The 24855-nt window shown below is 43.8% G+C and overlaps 2 protein-coding genes across 2 annotated transcripts in view; one reads left to right on the top strand and one right to left on the bottom strand.

Annotated features, from left to right (window-relative positions):
* The window catches only part of ENTREP2 (endosomal transmembrane epsin interactor 2), a gene marked incomplete at both ends in the record, with an annotated part of 388800 nt that overhangs the window by 20151 nt on the left and 343794 nt on the right, over window positions 1-24855 (top strand). The gene's annotated exons all lie outside the window — the stretch shown is intronic.
* Window positions 23651-24855, bottom strand: part of LOC307050821 (SIN3-HDAC complex-associated factor-like) — a gene marked incomplete at both ends in the record, with an annotated part of 48013 nt that continues 46808 nt past the window's right edge. Inside the window, one exon of the mRNA XM_079701074.1 lies at window positions 23651-24336. Coding sequence (XP_079557200.1) covers window positions 23651-24336 — 686 coding nt within the window. The remainder of the gene's footprint in view (window positions 24337-24855) is intronic.

Here is a 24855-nt window from a genome sequence, read left to right on the forward strand (position 1 = left end):
TTCAACCTTTTTGTTGTTACTTTTTTTTTTAAGATTTTTTTTTTGATGTGGACCATTTTTAGAGTCTTTATTGAATTTGTTACAATATTGCTTCTGTTTTATATTTTCGTTTTTTGGCCGGAAGGCTTGTGGGCTCTTAGCTCCCTGACCAGGGATTGAACCTGCACCCTCTGCAATGGAAGGTGAAGTCTCAACCGCTGGACCGCCAGGGAAGTCCCCTGTTGTTACTTCTTTGGTGGCAGGTACGCCATTGTCTTCATATCAGATGTCACTGACGAGAGGTCTGATCCTGTGTTGATTCATCTTCTTTCATTGGTGACCTAGCCTGTTTTTCCTTTCTGGGAGCTTCTAGGGTCTACTCTTGATTCTTGGTGTCCTGATTATTTCACAGTATTTCGTGAAGGGAATTAGGCACTCAGTGTGTCCCTTCTTTGATACTGGAAATATTTTTCTTCGATTATTTCCTCATTTCTATTTTCTCGGAACTCCTGTTTGTTGGCTGTTTGACCTCCTGGGTTCATCTTCTGGGCATCTTAACTTTTCTCTCCTATTTGCCATGCCACTACTTTTTACTTTATCCTCTGAGAGATTTCTTCAGCTTCACCTTCTGGACCAGGTATTGAAATTTTAAATGAAAAAAAAATAATTGCAGCAGCGGCAGTGTTGGCCAATGGAAAGGACTCCCTGGGGGTCTGCAGGCTGCACTTGAGTAAGCCTTTTCTTTTCTTTTTTCTTTTAATTTTTATTTTATATTGGAACATAGTTGATTAACAATGTTGTATTAGTTCCAGGTGTACAGCAAAGTGATTTAGTTATACAAACACACATATCTATTCTTTTTCAAATTCTTTTCCCATTTAGGTTGTTACATAATATTGAGCAGAGTCCCCTGTGCTATAGTAGGTCCTTGTTGGTTACCCATTTTAAGTGTAGTAGTGTGTACATGTCAATCCCAAGGCTTTTCTGAAGGGCAAGGGAAGCAGATATCACAGAAGTTGGACACCCCCCCACCCCCCAGCCAGGGGCCTTCCTCTGCCACACAGGACGCACTTTGAATTGTGAAGCGCTAAGATGTTTGAGAGCAACTGTCTCATCTGAGGAGGGGTCTTTTCTATCCTTCTGATTACAGAGCCAAAACGAGGCTACCGGGTTCAAAAACAAAAACCTAGAGAACAGGTGCAAACATTTTCTATAAACCATCTGACAAAGTGGTGTAGGTTGCCCCTGCTCTGTTTGGGACCCCAGCATGGGTCAACATCAGTTGCAAGTTTCTGCATTTCATTCTGATTTGGCTGTCTGCACCCTGGTTCCAAGCCTCTCTGGACACCAGCACAGGGTGGTAACCACCCCGGGGGAGATGAACCCTGTATTGATACAGTAACCATAGTTAAGATTGTGATGCTGTCTTTCATCTTTTCTGCTAATTTTTCTTAGTATTCCTCTTATTTTCTGTTTGCATTATTTTCCATTTCTGCCTGAGGGTACTAATTAAGTCAGGAAGGCTTCTTCTTATTCTTGAATTGTTTGCTCTAGCATTTTTCTATTTTTTTCTTCTGAATCTGCCTCTTCTGTGGGTTTGATTTTCTCTAATGGTCTGATTGTTCTTGGTGTCCTTTGGGGTTTATCATTGAGGGACTAGCTGATTCATGAAACATGCTTGGCATGTTTTCCTTGACTTTCCTGTCCTACCCATTGAACAGGGGCTTGACCTCGCTTTTTCTAGGTGTGGGCAAAGCAGGTCACCTGGCAGCTTCACCTTTGGATGTTGGGTGGGAACTCTCCTCCCATGTGCTTGAGAGAGCGTCTGCTCTGGGGTGTGAATTCTCGCTTTGGAAACAGGCGAGGCAGGAAGCTCATTTCTTTGGTGCGTACAGCATTCTTTTGGTTTCTGCCTGAGAGCATACACCAGTGCTGTAAGTCTGGGTTGAGGCCAGGGGGTCTGGGGGTCTGAGGCCCATCTGTAGTTCTGCAGACAGACTGTAGTCACCTGCTCTTTGGGTCCCGTGTCTTGCTTTTGCCCTTGGGACCTGTGGTCTGGGGGCTCATCTCCAAAGCCTTCTCTCGCATATACACTGATCCAGAATCTTCCCTCTGGTTCCTTCACCATTAACTGAGCTTAACTTTTTTCATATCTTTCAGTGGTCTTCTTTTTCTTCTCTGGCACCCAGATTAGCTGCCTTGGCAGAGAACTTCAGGGGGAGCAGCTCACACAGTCTGGGACTGGATGGCAGAGCTGCCTCCCTTGCATCCTGGGCTAGCTCCCCAAGTTGCATTGCACCCCTCTTTCCACTGCCTGGTGTCAACTTTCTGGCCCTCACTCTAGTTATTGCAAGAACAATATTTCTGAGAATTTAAAGGGACCCATTTTTAAACTTCCTGTAAACCATGTTACCCGGCAGCTCTTTCACCCATTCATTTGAGGACATTCATGGCTTTAGGGTAAGAGAAGGTACCCTTTAGAACAGAGAACTCATTCCTCAGCTTTGAGTCCCAACACCGACTTCCTTGAGTCTCTGGAGAGACAACAGTCATGAAAACCAGGCTTTGTTACGAGAGAAAAGGAATCTCTCAGTGCTGGGAGCTTCCCTTTATCTACTGAGAGCAAAGCTTAAAGGCCTGAAGATTGTTTTAGTCTTAAGCACTGTGTTGCTAAACGGAGGACACGTTGAAGGGTTTTTCCATCCAGCAGGACGCCGTCAGGAGGGGGAGGCAGAAAGCCTTCTGGGGGTAAGAGAAGAACCCTGAGAAGCTGGAGCGAAGAGGCTACTTGGGTCCCTGAGCAGCCAGTCTTTTCAAAGCCCCTTCCTCTGCCCTGGAGACGCAGCTGTGGCTGCGGGGACCCCAGCCTCTGCAACCCCTGCCCCCTACCGGCTCCCTCTGGCCTCTGGTTTATTGTTTTCTAGTGTATTTTGCTGTGGAAACATCACGTTTAGTCACTTTGGAGCCCATCACCTGGTCCTATTGTTCTCCCCCCTGCCCCCCCGTCCCTTTACCCGAGCGCCCTTTGATTTCTCGTTTCTGGAAACGGTATGCCGTTCATCTATTGTAGAGTAACCCCAGTGACTCAGTATTACCATAGTGTGATATTTTGTGCAATTTTGAACAATTAAAAGACTCTTTTTGAAATTAAGGAGAAAGGGTCCCCGAGAAGGGACACAGCACATTGGCATCTCACCCCACTGCACATGGCAGACGCCACGTGGGTGGATGAGACCCCCCTCTCGGAGGGCTGCTGGAGCCCTTTCACCCTTCGTGCTTTGCAGTCTGATGCAGGAGCCACAAGGCATCGCTGGGGAAGCAAGTGTCCTAGACCAGGGTAGGAAACCTTTCTGTCCAGGGCAGTAGGTATTTCAGGCCTTGTGGGCGGGGTGATCTCCACTGCAGGGACTCCACTCTGCCACTGCAGTGTGAAAGCAGCCCTACCCACTTCATAAGTGAATGGGTGTAGTTGTGTCCCAACAAAACTTTGTTCACAAAAACACAGCAGGCCAGGTTTGACCCACGGGCCACGGTTTGCTGACCTCTCATCTAAATGATTGGGCCCAAGATTTCCTGTGGCCCGTGTGTGGGATAAAGACGTCTGGAGGTTTCTGTGTACATGTGAGGTGTGTCAAAGGAAGCTCGGAGTGAGGGCCCCTCAGTGGAGGCAGAGAGACGCCCCTAGATGAGATGATAGGTCAGAGCGTCTGCAGCGGGGGCTGTGCAGACCGTGGCCCAGGCTCAGGATCCTCAGGACCACCCCCCAGGATGAGGTGAGGTGGGGGCAGAGGCAGCAGGGCCAGTACTATGCTCGCCGGGGTTGGTGACATTGCCTTGTCCCCTGAGGTCCACCTCTGCCACAGACTCGCCGAGGGCAGGGCTGACCCTTCAGGATGGGGATATGCCCAGGTGGGCTACACCTCCCAGGGGGGCTCCTCTCTCCCTGCACCAGTGGGCGCCTGGTTCACTCACAGAGTTCTTCGCACTTGAGACCGTTCTCTCCCTCCTCTGAGACACCCACTGCCCCCTTCCCATCTCCACTTGGACGAGTCTCAGCACCAAATTCGGGAGTCCCCACCCGAGTTCCTCATCCTCCCTGCATGCAGGTGTCTTTTCCTGGGTCTCGGGGGTGCTTTCACCACTCCCCACTCCCCACCCACCCGGTTCCTCAAAGCAGCTAACCCGCGTCTTGTCGGTCCCCGAGTCCTGTTGACTCTTCCTCTCAAGTATCTATGTCTGTCCCCCATGTGTGTCTCTTTTCCAGATCATTCCCATGGCCCCTACCTGGCTTCTCACGTCCACTCTTGTCCCCCCGTCTGCCCCTCACACATTGGCCAGAGTCATCTTGAAAAATGCAGATGTGAAATGTCACATGAGTTCCGGGGTGGTTTGGACCAACCCAGCCTTTAAGAACTAGATAAATTAGGAGTTTGGGTTTAGTGGATACACACTACTGTGTATAAAATAGGTAAACAACAAGGAGCTTCTGTGTAGCACAGGGAGCTATACTCAGTATCTTAAAATAACCTATAATGGAAGAGAATCTGAAAAAGATTATTTATATATGTATTATATATATATAAACAGAATCACTGTGCTGTACACCAGAAACTAACACAACATTATAAATCAACTATACTTCAATTAAAAATTTTTTTTTAATAATTAAGAAAAAGTCTGTGGACTGACTGAAGAAAGACTTGGCTAATTCTTCACCTTCTCTGAGCATCGTTTTTCTCATTTGCGGACAGTGGGGATTGGATCTGAGTGCTGTTTCCAAGCCAGACTCTGCTATAGGTTGGTAAATATATAGAAAATGGTCATTTTACTCATTAAGCTTACCGGAGAATGTAAACAGTGTAACCTTCTAAGATAAATGAGAGCAGTGGGCACAGGTTTCTGGGCATCGGGGCAGGTCTGTGACCCCGGTGCTCTGGCAAGGGGGCAGCGTGGGAACCCGGACAGCCAGGGGAGTTTGCAGCGGGCCCGGCTCCGGCCCCAGGGTCCTGGCAGTGGAGCAGGGTCACTGAGGTGGGCTCACGTTGCAGACCCTTCAACAAGGAGTGATGTATTCCCCCTCGGTCCCGAGTGAGCACTGCACACCGCCTGTCGAGTGGACTGTCGAGTGGGTGTGGGCGTCCAGAAGTCCTGCCAGCCCCTCCTCCCCTGTGTCACATGGAGACATGGGTCGTCGCCCCAGGGCAGCTGCTTTATCCCGGCTGGAGTCTGGAACGGGTCCCTTCATTGCATCGATGCAGGGAGGGCTTGGAGTGGGGAGAGGGGCCGGGGATGGGAGCGGGTCTCACTCTTGCTCTACCCTTTGCCACCCCGACTGCGAAGCCAGTGGCCAGGAATGGGGTGGATCCGTTTGCATCTGGCTCTAAGCTTTCAGAGCAAGAAACCAAAAACCCCACCCCAGCTCCCTGCGAGTCAAAGTCAGGGTCACCGAAGGTGGTGTTGATCTGAGTCTGTTGGCCTGAAAGAGCCCTCGGGAGCCCAGTGGGGGCACCATACAGGAAGCAGGGAGCCTGGCTGGGGACCCTCCCTCAACACAAGGGCGGAGCATGGGGGGGGAGGGGATGGGCTGCCAGGTTTGGACATGAGGAACCTCCCAGAACTCACATCACGCAAGCAGTAGAAAGACTCATCTTGTACTTTTGTGTTCTTTTTTTTTTTTTTTTTTTTTTTTTTTTTTTTTTTTTTTTTTTTTTTTTTTTTTGTGGTATGCGGGCCTCTCACTGTTGTGGCCTCTCCCGTTGCGGAGCACAGGCTCCGGATGCGCAGGCTCAGCAGCCATGGCTCACGGGCCCAGCCGCTCCGCGGCATATGGGATCCTCCCAGACCGGGGCACGAACCCGTATCCCCTGCATCGGCAGGCGGACTCTCAACCACTGCGCCACCAGGGAGGCCCTGTGTTCTTTTTAAGTGAGTAAAGCTAGCTCTTGATGGGTTATGTGCATGTGGGCACATTTGAAAGGCCACACTGTGTATCATGCACACCCAGGTGTCCAGGGGCAGAGTGTCCATCCCTTTGGTCATGGGACAGAGGCTCTGGGCCTGAGATCGCTGCCCCAGTCTTCGCCCTACGACAGCCCGGCCCCCCGAGTCACACTTGGAGTGGTGAACTTCCGAACATTCTCGGGGCTACAGGTGTCTGTGTATGTAGAGACCGCGTAGGGCTGAAGCCAGGGGAGAGAACCCTCCAGGGGAGAGACCCTTGAATGGAGGAGGAGATCACGATGGAGACAGGAAAGTCTGAGGAGGTCAGGGCGCCAGACACCTGCGCGAACGAGTCAGCCGGGGGGTTGGGGGTTACCCCGAGTGATCTTGCAGGCAAGGCTCAGTGTAAAGTTTTGTCTTCACCACTCTTGGAAAAACTGGTTCCTGACGTTTTCTGGTGATGAAAATACTGAATAAACCAATGAGTTGGGAAATACTTATTTCCTCTGTTCTTGGGGAATTTTTTTTTTGTGTGTGTGTGGTACGCGGGCCTCTCACTGTTGTGGCCTTTCCCGTTGCGAAGCACAGGCTCCGGACGCGCAGGCTCAGCGGCCATGGCTCACGGGCCCAGCTGCTCCGCGGCATGTGGGATTTTCCCAGACCGGGTCACGAACCCGTGTCCCCTGCATCGGCAGGCGGACTCTCAACCACTGCGCCACCAGGGAAGCCCGTTCTTGGGGAATTTTGATTCTTTCTTTGGGGAGAAGCTATCCCACACGTGCAGAAGATTTGGGGGCTGCAGTGCAGGGTGTTGGCAGAGCAGTGGTGGATAAGGAATTGTTCCGCGTATCACCAGGTGTGTGTCTGACTTGCTCAGGGAGACTCAGGTCCTGCCGAGCTCTGGAAAGAGGGGATGGGGTGGAGGGGAAGAAGCGGCTGCCCTCGGAGGGTCATCGGGAGGGCCTGGCCCACAGCTCTTCTCTCCCAGGTCTGAACTGGTTGGCACGTGCCAACGGGGCTGGGTGGGGGATCTGAACGTCGGGGGCCGGATCACCGGGATAGGGGTCCTCTGAACAGTGGGGAAGGGCTGCCTTTACGTAGAGCAGTGTTCACCGCCTGGGCTCTGCAGTAGGATTTTGTAGGTTTTCATATAATCAAGAGAACGGGAGTATTTTAGCACCATTTCATCTTTTGTTGTTAGAGTGCTTTTCTCCTTAAATCTTTTCTACTTAAAAGCTATCATTCTGTTAGTTTTTGAGAATATAAAGACTCCCAGAAGAGGAAACATGCCTCTATGGCAACCTCAGTTCTTTCTCTGGGGAGAAGCTGTCACACGGCCCCAGCTGTCACATGTGTTGTATCCACGGCCCAGATAACTGCTGTGGGTGTTTACAGGACAAAAGGGAAGCGTACAGCTTGTTAGAAAATTCAAGGGACTCAGAAAGGTACAGAATGAGAGGTTGAAGTCTCCTTCCCTTCCCCAGAGGTGTTCCAAGGAAGAGGACATCTTTCGGTCCCTGGGTGAGTCAGAAGGAGAGATACCCTGTGCCCTGTTCTCAGCCTTCTACTGTCACTGAATGATGTGGCTCTTTGTTTTTCAGCATACTTCTTTCTTGTTAAATCTTCGTGGTGCCCTATTGAATGACTAGAACATCATTTATTTAATAAACGCCTATTGATCTGACACTTTGGTGATTTCCATTCCTGTTAAAACTTACTTTGAAAGTATATGATGACTTGGGTAAGCACCTTCATAGGGAGTTTCTTAGCCAACAGATTTCTAGGTGGAGGGGTCCATGCATTTTAGATTGAGGCAGATTTTGCAAATTGCCCCAAGAACAGGCTGCATGGTTCATAAACCTAGCAAGTAAGTGGGAAAGCCCCAAACCCTTCGCTGGGGTCTGCTCTGTCATCACCTCCTCCCAGAGGCCTGCCCTGACCATCCTCTTTCCACTCTCTTATCCCGATTTTTATTTTCCTTCAGAGCACTTAATATTACCTGAAATTAATTTTTGTTAATTTCTGTTTGTTTGTCTGTCTCACTAAAATTGAAACCCCATAAAGACAAAGGTTCTGTACACTACTCTGCCTGTAAAGCCTGGCCTGTGAGAACCTGTATACAGTTGATGTGCATTTGTTCAATGAATTAATGGATGGACTTTGATTCACTATGTGTTAAAATGTGATGGTGCTCCTTCCCCCTTGGTTCTTCCTTTTTTTTTTTTTCCTTCTCATTTTCTTTTTCTTTTTCTTTTTCTTTTTAACAGAACTTACTTGCAATCCCATTTACTGTTGCTGCATAGCACATTATCACGAGAGGTAGCAGCTGGAAAGAGGTATTTTATTTTGCTCGTGATTTTGTCACTGAGGAAGTTGGAGGGACTCTGTGGAGCGGGTCTCCTCACCTTAACTGCATCAGATGCCGGCCAGGGCTGCAGTCATCTGAAGGCTCAACTGGGCTGGATGCCCAGCTGCCTCACTCAGGCTGGCGGTTGTCACTGGCCGGTGGCTGGGAGCTTGGCCACGTATCTCCCCGTGGCCTCTCCAGGCTGTGGCCTCAGGGTGGTTGGACTCCTCCACGATGGCTGCTCCCCTCAGAGCAGGCGTCCCAGGAGCACCAGTGGAAGCTGATGGCCTTTTCCAGCCTTGTCTCAGAAGTCACATGGTGTCACCCCCTGTGCGGTCACAAGCCTGTCCACCTTCAGGGGAGGGGACGGAGCCCCAGATCTGGGTGCGGGGAGCGGCAAGGTCATGCCGCAACAAAGCATGTGAGATGGATGAGATAGTAGCCGTGTTAGAAAATATAAGGCTGTCACACCTGGTCATTCTCATGTGTTTAATTTTTCAGATTTACTATTAGTATCATTTTGTCAAGTTCTAAAACAAGTTCCAAAATCCTCTTGGTATTCTAGTAGGTTTGTAGTGAATTTATGATATGATTTAGGGAGAATTAATCAATAACTTGACAGTATTGAACCCTCCTCTACAAGAACATGCTGTTACTTTTCATTTACTTTCTCCTTTGTGCCCCAAGAAAGAGTTTGTGAGTTTTCCTGAGTTTTCTTCTTGAAGGTTCTGCTTTGTCTACTTACGTGAATTCCCAGCAGTGCCCTTCTTTTCAGGTGTTATCCTGAGTGTTTTCTGATTTTGTTTGATTGTTTTTGTTTGATTATAGGAAAAAAGATAGTTAAAAATTTTTTAAGTTGTCAATTTGCTTAATACTCTATTTCTAATAGTTCTTAAAATTTGATTCTCTTGTGCTTACCAGATGTAACCTATCATTTGCCAGTTACCCTAATTCTGTGTCACTTGCATTTTGGGATAAAACAGATACATTGGGTCTGAATTCTATCACCCTGGCTGCCATATCGTTTATTTTTTAATTGCATTTTTCCTCCTTTTTTGTTACCTGAGTGTATGTTTGTGGTGTTTCTCCTGGTGCATTGGGTGGTTTAGAGCCTCCTTTTAGTTTTTACAGTGGTTACTGGTCTAAATCTGTGTATTTATTAGATATAACCTTCTCCTTCATGGTTTAGCAATTCTTAAATTATATCTGTTGTTTGCTTGCTATGAAAATGAAAAAATGATCACATTTTCTATTTCCTGAGTTTTGTTTCTTATATTCTTATTTTTAGTTTTTGTGTTGTTGTTGTTATTGTTGTTACATTTTAACTTTAAATACCAAGTTGAAGACTCTTTCTGGGTTTACCAGTTTTAGGCCCTATCTTAGACAGACGAGGAAATGAAGGCCCTTAGACATCTTTGCCTTCCCCCCTCCATCCTGTCCAGCTGAGAAGACGATTCCTTTTGCAATGTCATTTTTAAACATTTCCCTTCTGTAACCCTTGGAAAGAGTGTCTTGCTTTCCTCTCTGCGGGAGTCACAGTATTTTTTTTCTATTTCTGGGATGACACAGAAGTGTTGTGGGAAATTCTCCTTATTCTCTGGAGGTTGCATCAGCCGTTTCCCTTCTGCTACTCTCTGAAGTTGGTGGCTGTTAGTGAGGTTGTTCAGGATTTTATTAACTTGCTTCTCACTTGCTTCCTGCTTCCAAGTAGGGCAGCGCCGGAGCTGTGGGGACTTGCTGTGCAGCTTGGATGGTGGCTTGGTCCCAGGTTTGCTGTGTTGTTAAATTTGGGGGGAAAGATATTTGGTATTGGTTTTCACTGTGCCATCTTCCGAATGTCTTTTCTTTAAAGTAAGGAGACATTTGACAATTCAGTACGTGTTGCTAAAAGTACATGTACTGTTTTGTTTTGTTTTTTAAGATCTTTTTTGATGTGGACCATTTTTAAAGCCTGTATTGAATTTGTTACAGTATTGCTTCTGTTTTATTTTTTGTTTTTATGACCATGAGACATGTGGGATCTTAGCTCCCCGACCAGGTACTGGACCCACACCCCCTGCGTTGGAAGGTGAAGTCTTAACCACGGGACCACCAGGGAAGTCCCCCTCTGTCTGTTTTTGATCTATATAAGTTTATTGAAAATGTGAACAAAAAAACTCTTTTTGCACCGAAGGAAAATGTTTTTGCAATTATGAATGGGACATTTTGTTTATAAAAGGATGAATAAAGGTTGTTTGGTAAAGCAAAGAAGTACCGGTTCCCCAAATATGCCTACAGGAACATTTCGGCACAAGCCCATTCTCTCTTTCCATCATTGTCTTTTTTATAGAAAAGAAGCATTTATATTTTTTAAAGTTTGTGACTTGGGTAGGTAGATGAGAACTGGGGATGCATAGTGAAGTTCCGAGCAGAGGCTCCCTTTACTTTGAATAGAGCTTTGAGGCATATCTGTTGAGCATTTGGATAATTGAGTACATAGGTGGAATAGCAGTCAGTCAGCGTTCTTAGTTGCAAAAAACAGAGTCCGTTTTTGTAGCCAATTTCGCAAAACTCCATGTAGCCAGGACCAGTGCCAGGAGCACTGCACTGGGCTGTGACAAGTGAAGACAGCTCTGTGACCACCGCTCAGCACAGACACCGTGCTTGCTGGGGATCGAGTGCCAGCAGCTCCACCAGCCACTGATGCCTCCCCGCTGTGCCCACCGATGGCAAAGCTGAGTCACGAGCCTGAGGCCCAACTGCAAGGGGGCTGGATGAGGTCTTGCTTCTACCTTAGGGACATTGTCCAGATGTAGGAGGGGTGATCAAGCAATGCTGGAGTCCCCAAACTGGAGAAAAACGCCTCCTATAGTAGTGTTCTCTGTCGGGGGGAGGACTGAGTTGGAGGCACAAGGGAGGAGGCGTGCCAGGACGGCCAGGGCATCAGGCAGAGTTGAGGACACGTGATTGCTCCTGTGACTTCTCGTGTTTATTAGCTCCGTGCCTGTGGGCAGATCACTTACACTCTTTGACCTGATTTTCCTCATCTGTGAAAAAGGGCTCAGGAAGTGTGGTGTTTCAGATCCCTTCCAGAATGTGTAAGACACTTAGTACATGTTTGCCGCCTGAATGAATGAATGAGTCTGTTGTCAGTCGGGCCTTGGAGAAAGATAAATGAGCACGAAGAACATCATGATTAGGTGGGTTAACTTTTGGTGATGAATTTTGTTTTAAATTAGAGTGTGCTGGGACTTCTCTGGAGGTCCAGTGGTTAAGGCCCTGTGCTCCCAGTGCAGGGGGGCCAGGTTTGATCCCTGGTCGGGGAACTAGATCCTGCACAGCAGGATCTTGCTTCTACCTTGGGGACATTGTCCAGATGTAGGAGGGGTGATCAAGCAATGCTGGGAGTCCCCAAACTGCACAGCACAGCCTAAAATAAATAAATAAATAAAAATAATACTACCAATAAAAAAATAGAGTGTGCTTACATTCTAGTGGGTCTTTATTATTACTATTATTATTTTTATTGAAGTATAGTTGATTTACAATGTTGTGTTGGTTTCAGGTGTACAGAAGCAATTCAGTTATACATGTGCATAAATCCGTTCTTTTGCAAATTCTTTTCCATTATAGGTTATTACAAGATATTGACTATGGTTCCCTGTGCTATGCAGTGGGTCCTTGTTGGTTGTCTATTTATAGACAGTCGTGTGTATCTGCTGATCCCAGACTCCTAATATTTTCCTCCCCCTCTTCCCCTTTGGTGACCATAAGTTTGTTTTCTATGTCTGTGTGTCCATTTCTGTTTTGTAAATAAGTACATTTGTATCATTTTTTAGATTCCACATACAAGTGGTATCATATATTTGTCTTTCTGTGACTTAGTTCACTTACATTCTGGTGGTTTTAGAGTCCTGCAAATGCTTTAGATTTTAGCTTTTTTTTAAAAAAGCTAATTTATGGCAAGAACAAGGAAGCAAAAGTCATCAAGAAAGCTTCAGTCCAAATGTATTATTAATGATCATCTTAGCATTTAGAGCATTAGTATTTTTATCTGCTTCGGTAACTGTCAGACTTCCAAACACCACGATAAGATAACATCCAGATAAAATAATGGGAAAGATCCTTTCTTAAGTGAGTTAAATTATTGATGAGTTGCTTTTGCAGTAGATGAATGAGTATTCATTGTGTGAGTACCCAGGGGAAGTTTTCAGCCTCTCTCATCTTTGAGTAGGACTTGTTCATTGACTCTCAACTCCATTTTAATTATGTGCTGGCTTTCCCTTCTTTTTTTTTCTTGGTCAGGATTAGGAGGAAGTGAGGGAAAATTATTTCTAATTTGTTTTGTCTTCCTCAGGTGAGTATTATAAAAGTTATCCTATCTCTGAAGGACCTTGTGCTTTTTATATGAATGCTACTATGTATGTGTAGCAAAGCAGGGGCCTCGTATGCCCTCACAGCAAACACAGGTGTGTCTGATGATGTCTCGGGGTCCCAGAGGGGTCAGCAGAGGGATAGTGTCTGTGAGGCTGAGAAGCAACCACAAGGACAACGGTCCCTGTCAGAGATGCTGCAGGTGCCTCACGGGATCCGTTTCTCCTTTGTTCATCTCCATTTCCCTTTTCCATTCTTAGGGTTGACCCCACTTCTGACTCCATGAGTGGGTCCTGGTAAGTTTAAACTCATCATTGTACCCACTGGCTTGTCATAGCAATTGCTTCAGGAACCCAACTTCAGTCAATGTGAGAGAGTGAATTCCAGGACCTAAATGGAATTTCTAGAAGAAATGCTCTGGCTTGCTATGGAACGGTAGTTTGAGACTAGGAACCACCACAGATACTTAGTCACCATAAAAGAAAAGCTTGAGGATTTCTTTGTGGGGCCCAGGATGAGGCTGCAAAGCAGAAGGTAGAGAAGAATTGGGACTCCGGTGACATTGAGCTCCTGGTTCAAGCTTGTCCTGAAGACAGCATTAATCTCTGACCTTTTCAGTTATGGGAGCCAATAGGTGTAAATGTGTGATCAAATATTTCAAGCATGCAGAGGAGCATAGAGGGTAATATAATAAATCCCCATTTATGTACCTCCTACAATGAAAAATATAACTCTTTTCTTACTTGCATCAAGGTACAGTTTTTTTCCCCAAAGAACTAAAGTATAAAAGCGTTGGAGGTAACTTTTTGTGCTTCTGTAGTACCATTATCCTTTCTTCCTTAATGATTTTGCTGGAATATGTCTTAGTGTGGCTGGTCTGCTGCATGTATGTTTGTGTGTGTGTGTGTGTGTGTGTGTGTGTCTGTGTTTAGCTACATTATGTGCCCTTTTGATATGTAGTTTAATTTAATTTAGTTTTAAAAAATTGTGGTTAAATATACATAATATAAAATGTATCATCCTAACCATTTCTAAGTGTACATTTCAGTCTTGTTAAGTATATTCACATGGCTGTGCAACCAATCTCCAGGACTTTTTCATTTTACAAACCTGAAGTTCTATACAACTTCCTGTTCCTTCCTCCCCGCCCCAGCCTCTGGCAACCACCATTCTACTTTGTGTCTCTATGAATTTAACTCTCCTAGGGACCTCATATAAATGGAATCATACAGTATTTGTATTTTTGTTACTGGCTTATTTCACTTAGCATCATGTCCTCAAGGTTCATCCACGTTGTAGCAGGTGTCAGAATTTCCTTCCTCTTTAAGGCTGAATAATATTCCATTGTATGCATAGATCACATTTTGTTTATCTGTTCATCAATCAGTGGACACTTGGGTTGTTTCCACCTTTTGGCTCTTGAGAATAATACTGCTGTGAACATGGATGTACAGGTATCCCTTTGAGTCCCTCCTTTCAGTTCTTTTGGGTGTATACCCACAAGTGGAATTGCTGGGTAATACGGTAATTCTGTTTTCAGTTTTTTGAGGAACAGCCATGCAACTTCCACAGTGGCTGCACCGTGTCACATTCCCATGTGCAGTGCACAGGATTCCAGGTCTCCCCATCCTTGCCAACACTTGTTATTTATTTATTTATTTATTTATTTATTTATTTATTTATTTATTGTAGTCATTCTAATGGGTTTGAGGTGATACCTCATTGTGGCTTCAATTTGCATTTCCCTGATGGTTAATGATGTTGACTCTCTTTCCATGTTTTTGGCCATTTGTATATCTTATTTGGAGAAATGTCTATTCAAGTACTTTACCCATTTTAAAAATTGAGTTGATACCTAGTTTTAAGTCTTTTTTTTAAATTTCAGGAATTATAGTTTTAGTGAACCCAGGAATTATAATTTTTAGTGTTTCTTTTTGCTGAGACCTCCAGTTATATATATGTTGGACTCTCTTTACCTGTTTTCTGAATGACTTTCTCTTGAATGCTCTTTATCTCTTGCTCCACTGCTTTTTATTATTAAAAATTTCCTCTTTTCTATCTTCTAGTCTTATTGTTATCTGTGTTTCTAGATAGGTTAATCATAGTTTCACAGCTCCATCACACCTTCTCCTGCTGTTTTCATGAAGTGACAGCACCCTTGGCCATGTATTTGGTGAGAGCTACCTCCTCGTCACCAGTCTGCCACTTGTATCTGGTCCTTTGCCTTCCTTTGCCTCTGTTATCTTTACTCCCAGTTTGGTTCCTACTCCCAGTTCTTTTGTCTTTTTTCTTTGTGAAATTTAAATGTCTAGTAGTGATGTAGAGTTATTACGTGTACTTTCAGTGTTTTCCTAAATTGATCACATGTTTTCTTCTCAGGTAAGCGTGGTCAATGACACCAATCTTAAACATGTTAAACAATGCTTAGGATCTGCTTAGGAGTAACAGTTTTCAGTTAAACAGTTGTTTATTAGTAGTACTAGAGGTTGACTTTACAGTGTCCATATCTGACTGATTTAAAAAAACGTCTGTATTCTACCTTCATTAGAAGAGTTTGCATCACATTAATAATAAAAAGTGAGAGACAGGGTGGCCTTCAGCAACAAACTGTTCTTCATTATGGCAAAAGTGACTGGGCTCACCACATAGTAAATGACCATAGTGTAAAACCAATGACATACCTCCTCTTATAAAGACCACCCTCTATTAAGCAGCATCTTTTTGGAGAAAAGAAACGCTGTAATAAATGTCACTTCCATAAAATAGCTAACCAATGGTAGCTGCATTTATCCCCTCACTTCATTCTGTTTTCTTCTTCACTGTCACAAAGTTTGAGTCTTAAACTCTCCTATCATTCATAGTATATTTTTTTCTGTTATCTCTTTTGGCCCACGATGGTTGTGTTGGCAGCCTTTATCAGGATACTTTTTATATTCCATACTCTTGTTCTTGACCTCTTGCACAGTTTTAGGATTGACAGCATAATTTCAAGGCATACTGAAAATTATGAGATGCCTGCATTCCCTCTTTGGTTAATCTCTGAATTCCCCTTTTTCCATAATTGCATTATGTATCTGTGGAAATTAAACAGCTGCTCTGGAAAGTCAGCTGGAACTTTGGACAGAGAAGTGTCCTAGTGCATCAGTCAGTTTCATCAACCGGTCCCAACTTTGAACATTTTATGATCGACCCACAAGATTGGGCAGCTGTTGCTTATTTTAGTTGTACAGCTCAGATGTGTGAAAGGCAACCTTCCTTCCACAGAATAATATTTAGCTTTAGTTATATATCATAGGGACTTTGAAGAAATTCGAAGGGCCCGTTAGGTATTCAAATTTAAGCTCACATTCAACCACCTGGTACCACCAGTGCAGACACGTGTCACTAGGAACCAGTACCTTTCATGCCTGGTTACGTTTATGCATGCACAGCCAGCCACAGCTCTTTCTCAGTCTACACATCTGCTTAGCAGGTAGCAGATTTATTTGACGTTGATTGCGTGAGGCACCTTAGCATCAGGACTGTTAAGTGTGAGGAAATGTCAGTGTTACACTTAAGGAAATCCAGGACTGAATTCAGAGCTGCACCCCTTCTTCTCCAAAGTAGACGTAACACCTTACTCTAACCAGGATCTCTGCTCCTTGCCTGTGGAGTTATGAGTAATTGTGAGCAGTTCTCCTGCTGACCAGTGGCCAGTCCTGCCTAGCATTAGTTATGCAAAAACTATGATTTTTTTTAATTTGAAAAAATTAAAAAAAAATTTTAATTGTGGTAAAATACACATAACATAAAATTTACCATCTTAACCTTTAAGTGTACAGTCCAGTAGTGTTAATCACATTCACATTGTTGTACAGCCGACCTCCAGAACACTTTTCATCTTGCAAAACTGAAACTCCATATCCGCTAAACAACAACTCCTTACCCTCCCCTCCCCGCAGCCCCTGGCAACCACCATTCTACATTCTGTCTCTATGAATTTGAATTTGAACTAGCCATGAATTATTTTGTTCCGTGTGCCAATTAATACTGAATGTGCAAATATCCTTACTCTAGTATCTATTTATCTGGCTTGGAGAATGTTCTGATTCTTCCTTCTGCAGTATTACTGTATTTTATAAAATTAATGAGTTCCTTAAAGGGCCCTGGATCAATTTTTCACATTTAAGTGTGTAGAATAAAATTATGCAGAGTAGAAATATTTTAATAAAGTAAATTTATACAAAATATATAATAAAATAAAAATATTTAAAGTTATATTTAAGAGAATGTGTTTTGTAAACACCTCTAGTTAAAGTTAACACTTATTGGGACTTCCCTGGTGGCGCAGTGGTTAAGAATCCACCTGCCAATGCAGGGGTTACAGGCTTGAGCCCTGGTCTGGGAAGGTCCCACATGCTGCGGAGCAACTAAGCCCATGCACCACAGCTACGAAGCTTGCACTCTAGAGCCCGTGAGCCAAAACTACTGAGCCCTTATGCCAGAACGACTGAAGACCGCATGCCTAGAGCCTGTGCTCCACAACAAAGACAAGGCACCATAATGAGAAGCCCATGCACTGCAATGAAGAGTAGTCCCCACTTCCACAACTAGAGAAAGCCCACACGCAGCAACGAAGACCCAACGCAGCCAAAAAGATAAAAAATAAAATAAATAAAATAATTTTAAAAAATAAAAAAATGTTTAAAAAAAATAAACACTTATTTACAGAACATCTGAATAATAATTTAATAAAAAAAGAACAAAGAAAGAGGATAGAAAATTTGAGACTATTTTGGTAGTAGAATCAAGCCAACCTTGTTGGTCACCTTCATTATGAAACTTAAAGAGAGATCGCAGATTTGAGCAAAGTTCTTTGGGGAAAATTTTTGGTGTCTTTTCTAAGCCTGAGATGTTTCATTGGCTTCTAAATTTTAAATTGGTAGCTAAATTTTAAATTCTCCAAAAAAAAGTCAAAGACAGTATTTTTTTCCCCACTAGGTAACTTTGAAGGGAAAAATGGAAATTATCTCACCAAGTTCCTAAGACCAAATTATGTCGCCTGTTAGAACTGAGGTCATGACCTGTGTCAGCTGCGGTGTGAGCCCCCGGTGATATGTCCCAGGAGGTGTGAGAGCCCCCGGAGGTGTGTCCCGGGAGCAGGGGTTGACATCTGGTTCACAGGCACAGTGGGAGCCCCCTGGTGTACGTGCTGCTTTAGTTGACACAGTCGTGATTCGTTCAGCTTGTGCCGGATTCCTATTGTAAACCACATATGACTGACTCAGTGTAGAGGGGATCTTTAAAAGTAAGAAGTTACTCTGGGTGTGTATACACCCAAAAGAAGTGAAAACAGGGACTCGAAGAGATATTTGCCCATCCGTGTTCAAAGTAGGATGATTCACAGTAGCCAAAAAGTGGAAGCAGCCCAAGTGTCCATCGACGGATGAATGGCTAACAAACTGTGGTCTATACATACAATGGAATAGTATTCAGCCTTAAAAAAAGGAAGGAAACACAGAAGTCTGCTACAACGTAGATGACCTATGAGGACATTATGTAAAGTGAAATAAGCCAGAGACAAAAAGACAAATACTGTATGACTCCATTTATATGGTGGAGGGCCCTAGACTAGTCAAATCCATAGAGACAAAGAGTAGGACAGTGGGTGGCAGGGGCTGGGAGGAGGCGGAGTGGGGTGCTAGTGTCTGATGGGTTCAGAGTTTCAGTTTTGCAGGATGAAGAGAGTTCTGTGACTGGATAGTGGTGATGGCTGCAAACAATATGAATGTACTTAATGCCACAGAACTGAATACAGGATAGATAAACAAAGTCCTACTGTATAGCACAGGGAACTGTATTCAATATCCTGTGGTATTTTCCATAATGGAAAATATTCCATAATGGAAAAGAATATGAAAAAGAATACATAATAGGTATAACTGAGTCACTTTGCTGTACAGCAGAAATTAACACGTCATTGTAAATCAACTCTACTTCAATAAAATAAATTTTTAAAAAAGAATTGTTAAGATGGTAGATTTTATGTTAGGTACTATATTTTACCACAATTTAAAAAACTTAATAAAATCAATTTAAAAAGTGACTGTTAGGGCTTCCCTGGTGGCACAGTGGTTGAGAGTCTGCCTGCCGATGCGGGGACACGGGTTCATGTCCCGGTCCGGGAAGAGCTCACATGCCGCGGAGTGGCTGGGCCTGTGATCCATGGCCGCTGAGCCTGCGCGTCCAGAGCCTGTGCTCCGCAATGGGAGAGGCCACAACAGTGAGAGGCCCGTGTACCGCAAAAAAAAAAAAAGTGACTGTTAAATAATAATTTTAAAAAGCAAGAAGTTAGGAGCATTACTCGAATGGGATGAAATACAGCACACTTCACCAGTTAAAACCGAAAAAGAACTGCCTCATTCAGGAAACGATCCAAGGTGGGCTTCTGTGGGAAGCCTGATTTTGCTTTCTTGCTGGTGTGGTGGTTCTGATCGTGTAGCCCCAGGAGTATTGCCCCCTCACCTCATTTCCTGCCCTTCATGGAGAAAGTACCTGTTCTTTAGCTGGCCTGCTAGGCCCCCCGGGTCTGTACACTGATGGGATGAATGAATGAATGAATGAATGGCAGCTCTGTGTGCCCAGTCACGTGACCTCTCCGTGTTCCCAGGCCCTGCTGGTCCCCCCATTACAGGACACTTGTGCCTCTGGTCCCCTCTGTCTAGAAAACATTCCATCTTCCTTTGCTAAGACTTCTCTCCAGCCGGACTCCCAGTTCTCCTAACTCCTGCTCATGTTCGGACCCCAGCCTTTGGTCACTTTCAGAGTGGGCTCTCCTTGACCCCTGACCCCTCCTCTTGATATAAGACCCCATCTTTCCCCCCACTGCCACCCAGGCCCGCTCTCCTGGCTTCACCTTCTGTTCAACGCTGTTTAGCATCTGAGCTTCGGTTTCATTGAGCATCTGTCTTCCTCGTGGGAGCGGAGGCTCCTGAGGCAGGGCCCGGGCAGGTGTGCCCACCTTGTCCCCAGGACCATGCATGGCCCGGGGCAGGTGCTCCGTAGGGGTCTACAGAACAAGCTAGTGAACAGAGGAAACGAGCCTCAATCCCTGTGGACATGGCTCTGCGTTGCTGTCGGTCTCCCGACGTGGGTCTGGTGGGTCCTTGTCAGCTGGTGATGGCTTTTAAGGTCAGCGCAGGTTGGGGAGTACCTGGAGGTTTGTGATCATCAGGCCAGGATCCCCATCAATGCTCGGCCCCGGCTCTGTCACCTGAAGATGCCAGCTGGATTCCTTTATGGGCTTCGTATTTTTAAACACATTTTCCTCGTACTCAGACAGGTTCTATTTGTAGCCCCGCCGTGTCTAGAATATTCTAGTATAACTTTTCAAAGCTATGGGTCTCATGTGTTGTCTACTTTTCATTTATTTTAGAGAGAGCTTTTTTGTGCTTATGTTCAGAGAAAATGCCTAAAAAATGCAGTGGTATCATCTACATGAGCCCCGGTTGGCTTTAGCACTTTCTGGATCATGTTGTTTAGGGGATCACGTGTGCAGTTTGTAGTGTTACATCTTACCTTATCCCTGGCATCTTGAATGCTTAAGAACAAGATGGTGAGAGAGTCGTCACTTTTATGATGTCGAGTAGTTATAACGGCAAGCAAAGGGTTAGGCCCTCCTCCCCTGACATGTGACAGTGCTCTCTGTGGATTATTTTCAGGGAGTGACTGTCCAGCACAGCCCACCCATGTAGCCACCCAGCACCAACATCCCCCTCCATCCTAGCCTCACGCTTCCACACAGCGACTCCACGCTTCCCTCTGTCATACTCCTACAGCCAGAACCCACCCATGGAAGGCAGTCCCAGTGCAGGGACCCTTGTGATGGCCAATTGTCTTCTGATTCCTCTTTTAGTCTAACTGAGAGACTACATTGTATAACTGAAGACCAACAATGCCCCCTATATACAATATATGCAAAACCCCGCTGTTTCTCATCCAACCCACGGCCTGGCTCGAGCCACCATCATCTCCCCTTGGATCAGTAGCCCTGCCCCTCCCCCCGGGCCCTTCTCCCAAGTGCTCTCAGCAGAGCTGCCAGAATGAAGTCAGTTTTTGCAGACCGAACACTGCTATCTTGTGTCACATCATTTTCTTACCCAATGAAAAGGATGTTATAATACGAGAAAGTTACGAAGGTCACTCTCAGTTGAAAGTTCAGCTCTTTTAAGGATAATTTTCTACATGTAATAAATTTATCTCTTGACTTTTGTTTTTATAATTTTATGAAGTAGAGTTGATTGACAATGTTGTATGAATTTCAGGTGTACAACAAAGTGATTCAGTTATACATATATATATATTCATTCTTTTTCAGATTCTTTTCTTATATAGGTTATCACAGAATATTGAGTAGGGTTCCCTGTGCTATGTAGTAGGTCCTTGTTGGTTATCTATCTTATATGTAGTAGTGTGTGTATCTTAATCCCAAGCTCCTGATTTATCTCTCTCCCCCCCCATGTTTTCCCATTGGTAATCATAAGTTTGTTTTCAATATCTGTAAGTCTGTTTCTGTTTTGTAAATAAATTCATTTGTATCACTTTTTAAAATTAGATTCACATGTGAGTGATATCATATGATATTTGTCTTTGTCTTTCTGACTTACTTCGCTTAGTATGATCCAGGTCCATCCATGTTGCTGCAAATGGCATTATTCCATTCCTTTTTATGGCTGAGTAATATTCCATTGTATATACATACCACTTCTTTATCCACTCCTCCGTCAGTGGGCATTTAGGTTGATTCCATGTCTTGGCTACTGTAAATAGAGCTGCATTGAACGTTGGAGGTGCATGTATCTTTTTGAATTATGGTTTTCTCAGAGTATACGCCCAGTAGTGGGATTACAGGACCATATGGTAGTTCTAGCTGTAGTTTCTTAAGGAATCTCCATACTGTTCTCCATAGTGGCTGCACCAATTTACATTCCCACCAACGGTGTGGGAGGGCCCCCTTTTCTCCACACCCTCTCCAGCATTTATTGTTTGTAGACTTTTTGATGATACCATTCTGACAGGTGTGAGGTGGTACCTCACTGTAGTTTTTTTTTTTTTTTTCTAGTAAGACTAAATTTATTCAATACCCTAGTAAAAGTCTTGATTATAAGTATCCAACAGTATAAAAAGTACAAAACAGATTTGTAGATTTCTAATATATTAATACAAAGTGCATGACTACATACAGTACATCCTACAGGCAAAGAGAGGTGGAAGGGGAAAAAGAAGACTGTGGTTGAGGTCTAGTAATAAATAAATAAATACAGAAGCAGAGATGATCCATATTATAGTATATTCTACCACCAATACTGCAGCCAAAATGTACAAAATAAAAAGAGAGAAAAAAAAAACCATTTCAAAATAACTCAGGAGGAAGATGATAATGGCTGGGATTCTTGTAATACACCTCAAAGTCTGTGGGAAAGCTGACCCAACTCACTATGTAGTCTGTGCATATGGTGGCTTGTAGTTTTTTCCAAAGGAAGAAATATAAACTTTTAAGCTTAGATTAAGAACTATAAAACTATAGGGTACCCATAAAAATTGGCTCACTCCTTCTTGTTATTTATACTATCCAATCTTTAAAATCCAGTTTTAAAAATAAGCACTGAGTCATGTTATTACAAGGTAGGCAAATGACCCTCCCGCATTATGAAAAGTCTGAACTGGTGATATATTCTTCCTGAACTTTTAGAAAAGAGGCAATAGATAGTACTTTGGTTTGGGTTCAAGTAAAAGGCTTTTAATGAAGGTTTTACAATTGAAGAGCTCCACGTTTAGGATGTATAATCTAACACCTCAGTGTTCAGAAAGCCTGACTAAAAGAAACCAAACCAAAACCAACCCACTCAGCATTAACACACACCTCTTTTCTTTTAGTAGAATTTTACTTTAATATAGAATGAAAAACAAAAAACAAAAACCCAAAACCCTAATAGGTTAAAACAAGTCAAACAACCATTCTACACAGATAAAACCTTCACAAAGGTCAACCGAAGTAATCCAGAGCTAAAACTGAATTGTGCAGATTTTCAATGAAGTCACCAGTCATGTAACATAAACAAATTATTTACACACTTGCAAGCCCTCTAAGAAGTGTGCCCCAAGAAGCATTAACCTTTGTTTTTTTCATGTGCCATCCTGAAGACTTGCACATTTTATTTTTCAGATAATTTAACGTTTTTAATAGAGTGCATTCTCTACCAAGGGGTAATGCTTTGGTACTATTCACATAGGATTGCCTATCCTAAAGATGTGACATTTCCCCAAGAGGAACTTTGATTATGCTTTAGAAGTTTCATATAAATTAAAAACTTTATCAAATATCAATATGGAGGGAGGTGACACAGGATGCAACATATACAGTCAAGTTACCTCTGTATATTTAGAAATTACTCCTTCAAGATATTCGCACTAGAGAGCTTAGTCCGTCCTGCTTAATATTCAGTAGTACAAGTTTGAATCATCAGAACCTTTGCAATGCCTTAATATTTCAAAGTTATTAACAACTACCTCTAGGGGCAAGTCTGTGTTTACTGAGTTACGACAAATTTATTATAACGAAGGAAAACAAGTGTAGCCAGCCATCTTAAAAAATGCCCCAACCACTGCTTCTCAATATAGAAAGACTAAAACTACATACGTTTATCATACAACAAATCCCATCTCTGTCCCCTGAAATTCCCCTAATTTCATTCGTTAGAAGGGGATTTTTTTTTTAAAAAAGCCTTAAAGAGCACTTTACAGCAGCATTCAGCTTTCCTATGAAATACTCAGCATCTTAAATATTATGTACACTTCTTTTTTTTCTTTTAGTAAGCTAGATACTGGCTTCAGACTTTGTGGAACTGGATGGAAAATAACTCACTCAAAACTATTCTAGAAATCAACTTTTGGCAGAATAACAGGTATCCAAGTTAAAAATAGGAAGGTCATTTTGTTGGTGTTTTCCAAAATTTAACTCATTTTTTTGTTCCCCTTCTACATCAACCTCAGTCACCACTCCTGAGTGGAGATGGGCAGAGGCTCTGGCCCCTGCACCTCCGGCTTCTCAGCAGCTGCTTTCTTATTGCTGCAGCAAGGCTTGAATAGATGTGTGTCGATGAGGACTTCCCCAAAACGGCCTTTATAGATAATGCCACAGCATATTTTCTGTCTTTTCCAGTATGTGAGATCTAAAAAGGAAAACACTGGCGTTCTGTTAGAGCCAGAAGCCATCTCTGTATCTGAGCCATCATCTGACTGGTTACTATAACAAGGAGATTGAGCTGGAGAGGCACTTGAGGTGGTACTGTGAGCATCAGAATTGTGACGTTTAAATTCCTTCTGCAGTTTACTGATCTGGTTGCTTTTTATCCTGTTTCCAGATAGAGTTTTCACTTTCTTTGGTTTCAGGGTAGTCTTTAGACTGGGTCCTGCCCTTGCATCTACCACATGATTCCATTTTTTTTTTGATCCTGCTGGCAATTTCTTCCATCTTTTCACAAGCAGGACACAGGCATTACAGATGTCTCCTGAACGAGTCTCATGTAACCCAAAACAGCTCTGGAAGTCCTTTTCATAGCGTTTACTGTCAGTGAATCGAGAACTGGAGGATTTAGCTCTGCAAATACAGCAGCCCTCTATACTTCGGTACATCTTTGGCTTGTGAAAACCAAATATCTTTTCTTCTGGGCAATAGTCTGCCAAAAGCAGACGTTCCACGTGCAATAACGTTCCCGAGGTGCGGAGTGCACGCCAAGCCAAGCCCACCTCCCAATCGCTCCCTCCTCCTCAACTGCCTTGTCTAGAAAGATTGTCTCCTGCAGTTCTGCCCCTCACTGTAGTTTTGATTTCAATTTCTCTAATAATTAGTGATGTTGAGTATATTTTTATGTGCTTCTTGGCCATCTGTATGTCTTCTTTGGAGAAATGTCTATTTAGGTCTTCTGCCCATTTTTTGATTGGGTTGTTTGTTTTTTTGATATAGAGCTGCATGAGCTGCTTGTATATCTCTCTACTTTTGAAAAGCTTTTACTGTCATTCATTCAGTCCATTCATCTTCAGATAGTTATTGGTGCCTTTTATGTACTGAGAACTGCCCTTATTTTTCTCATTTTGTCTAGAACAGTGAAAACTTTGTCTCTGCACAGAACGTGGTAACGACACCTCAGAACTGACTACCATTAAGGTTCCCGCTCTGGGGTGCCTTGCCTCGTGCT

Source organism: Hyperoodon ampullatus (genome assembly GCF_949752795.1).
Source record: "Hyperoodon ampullatus genome assembly, chromosome: 3".
Lineage (NCBI taxonomy): Eukaryota > Metazoa > Chordata > Mammalia > Artiodactyla > Ziphiidae > Hyperoodon > Hyperoodon ampullatus.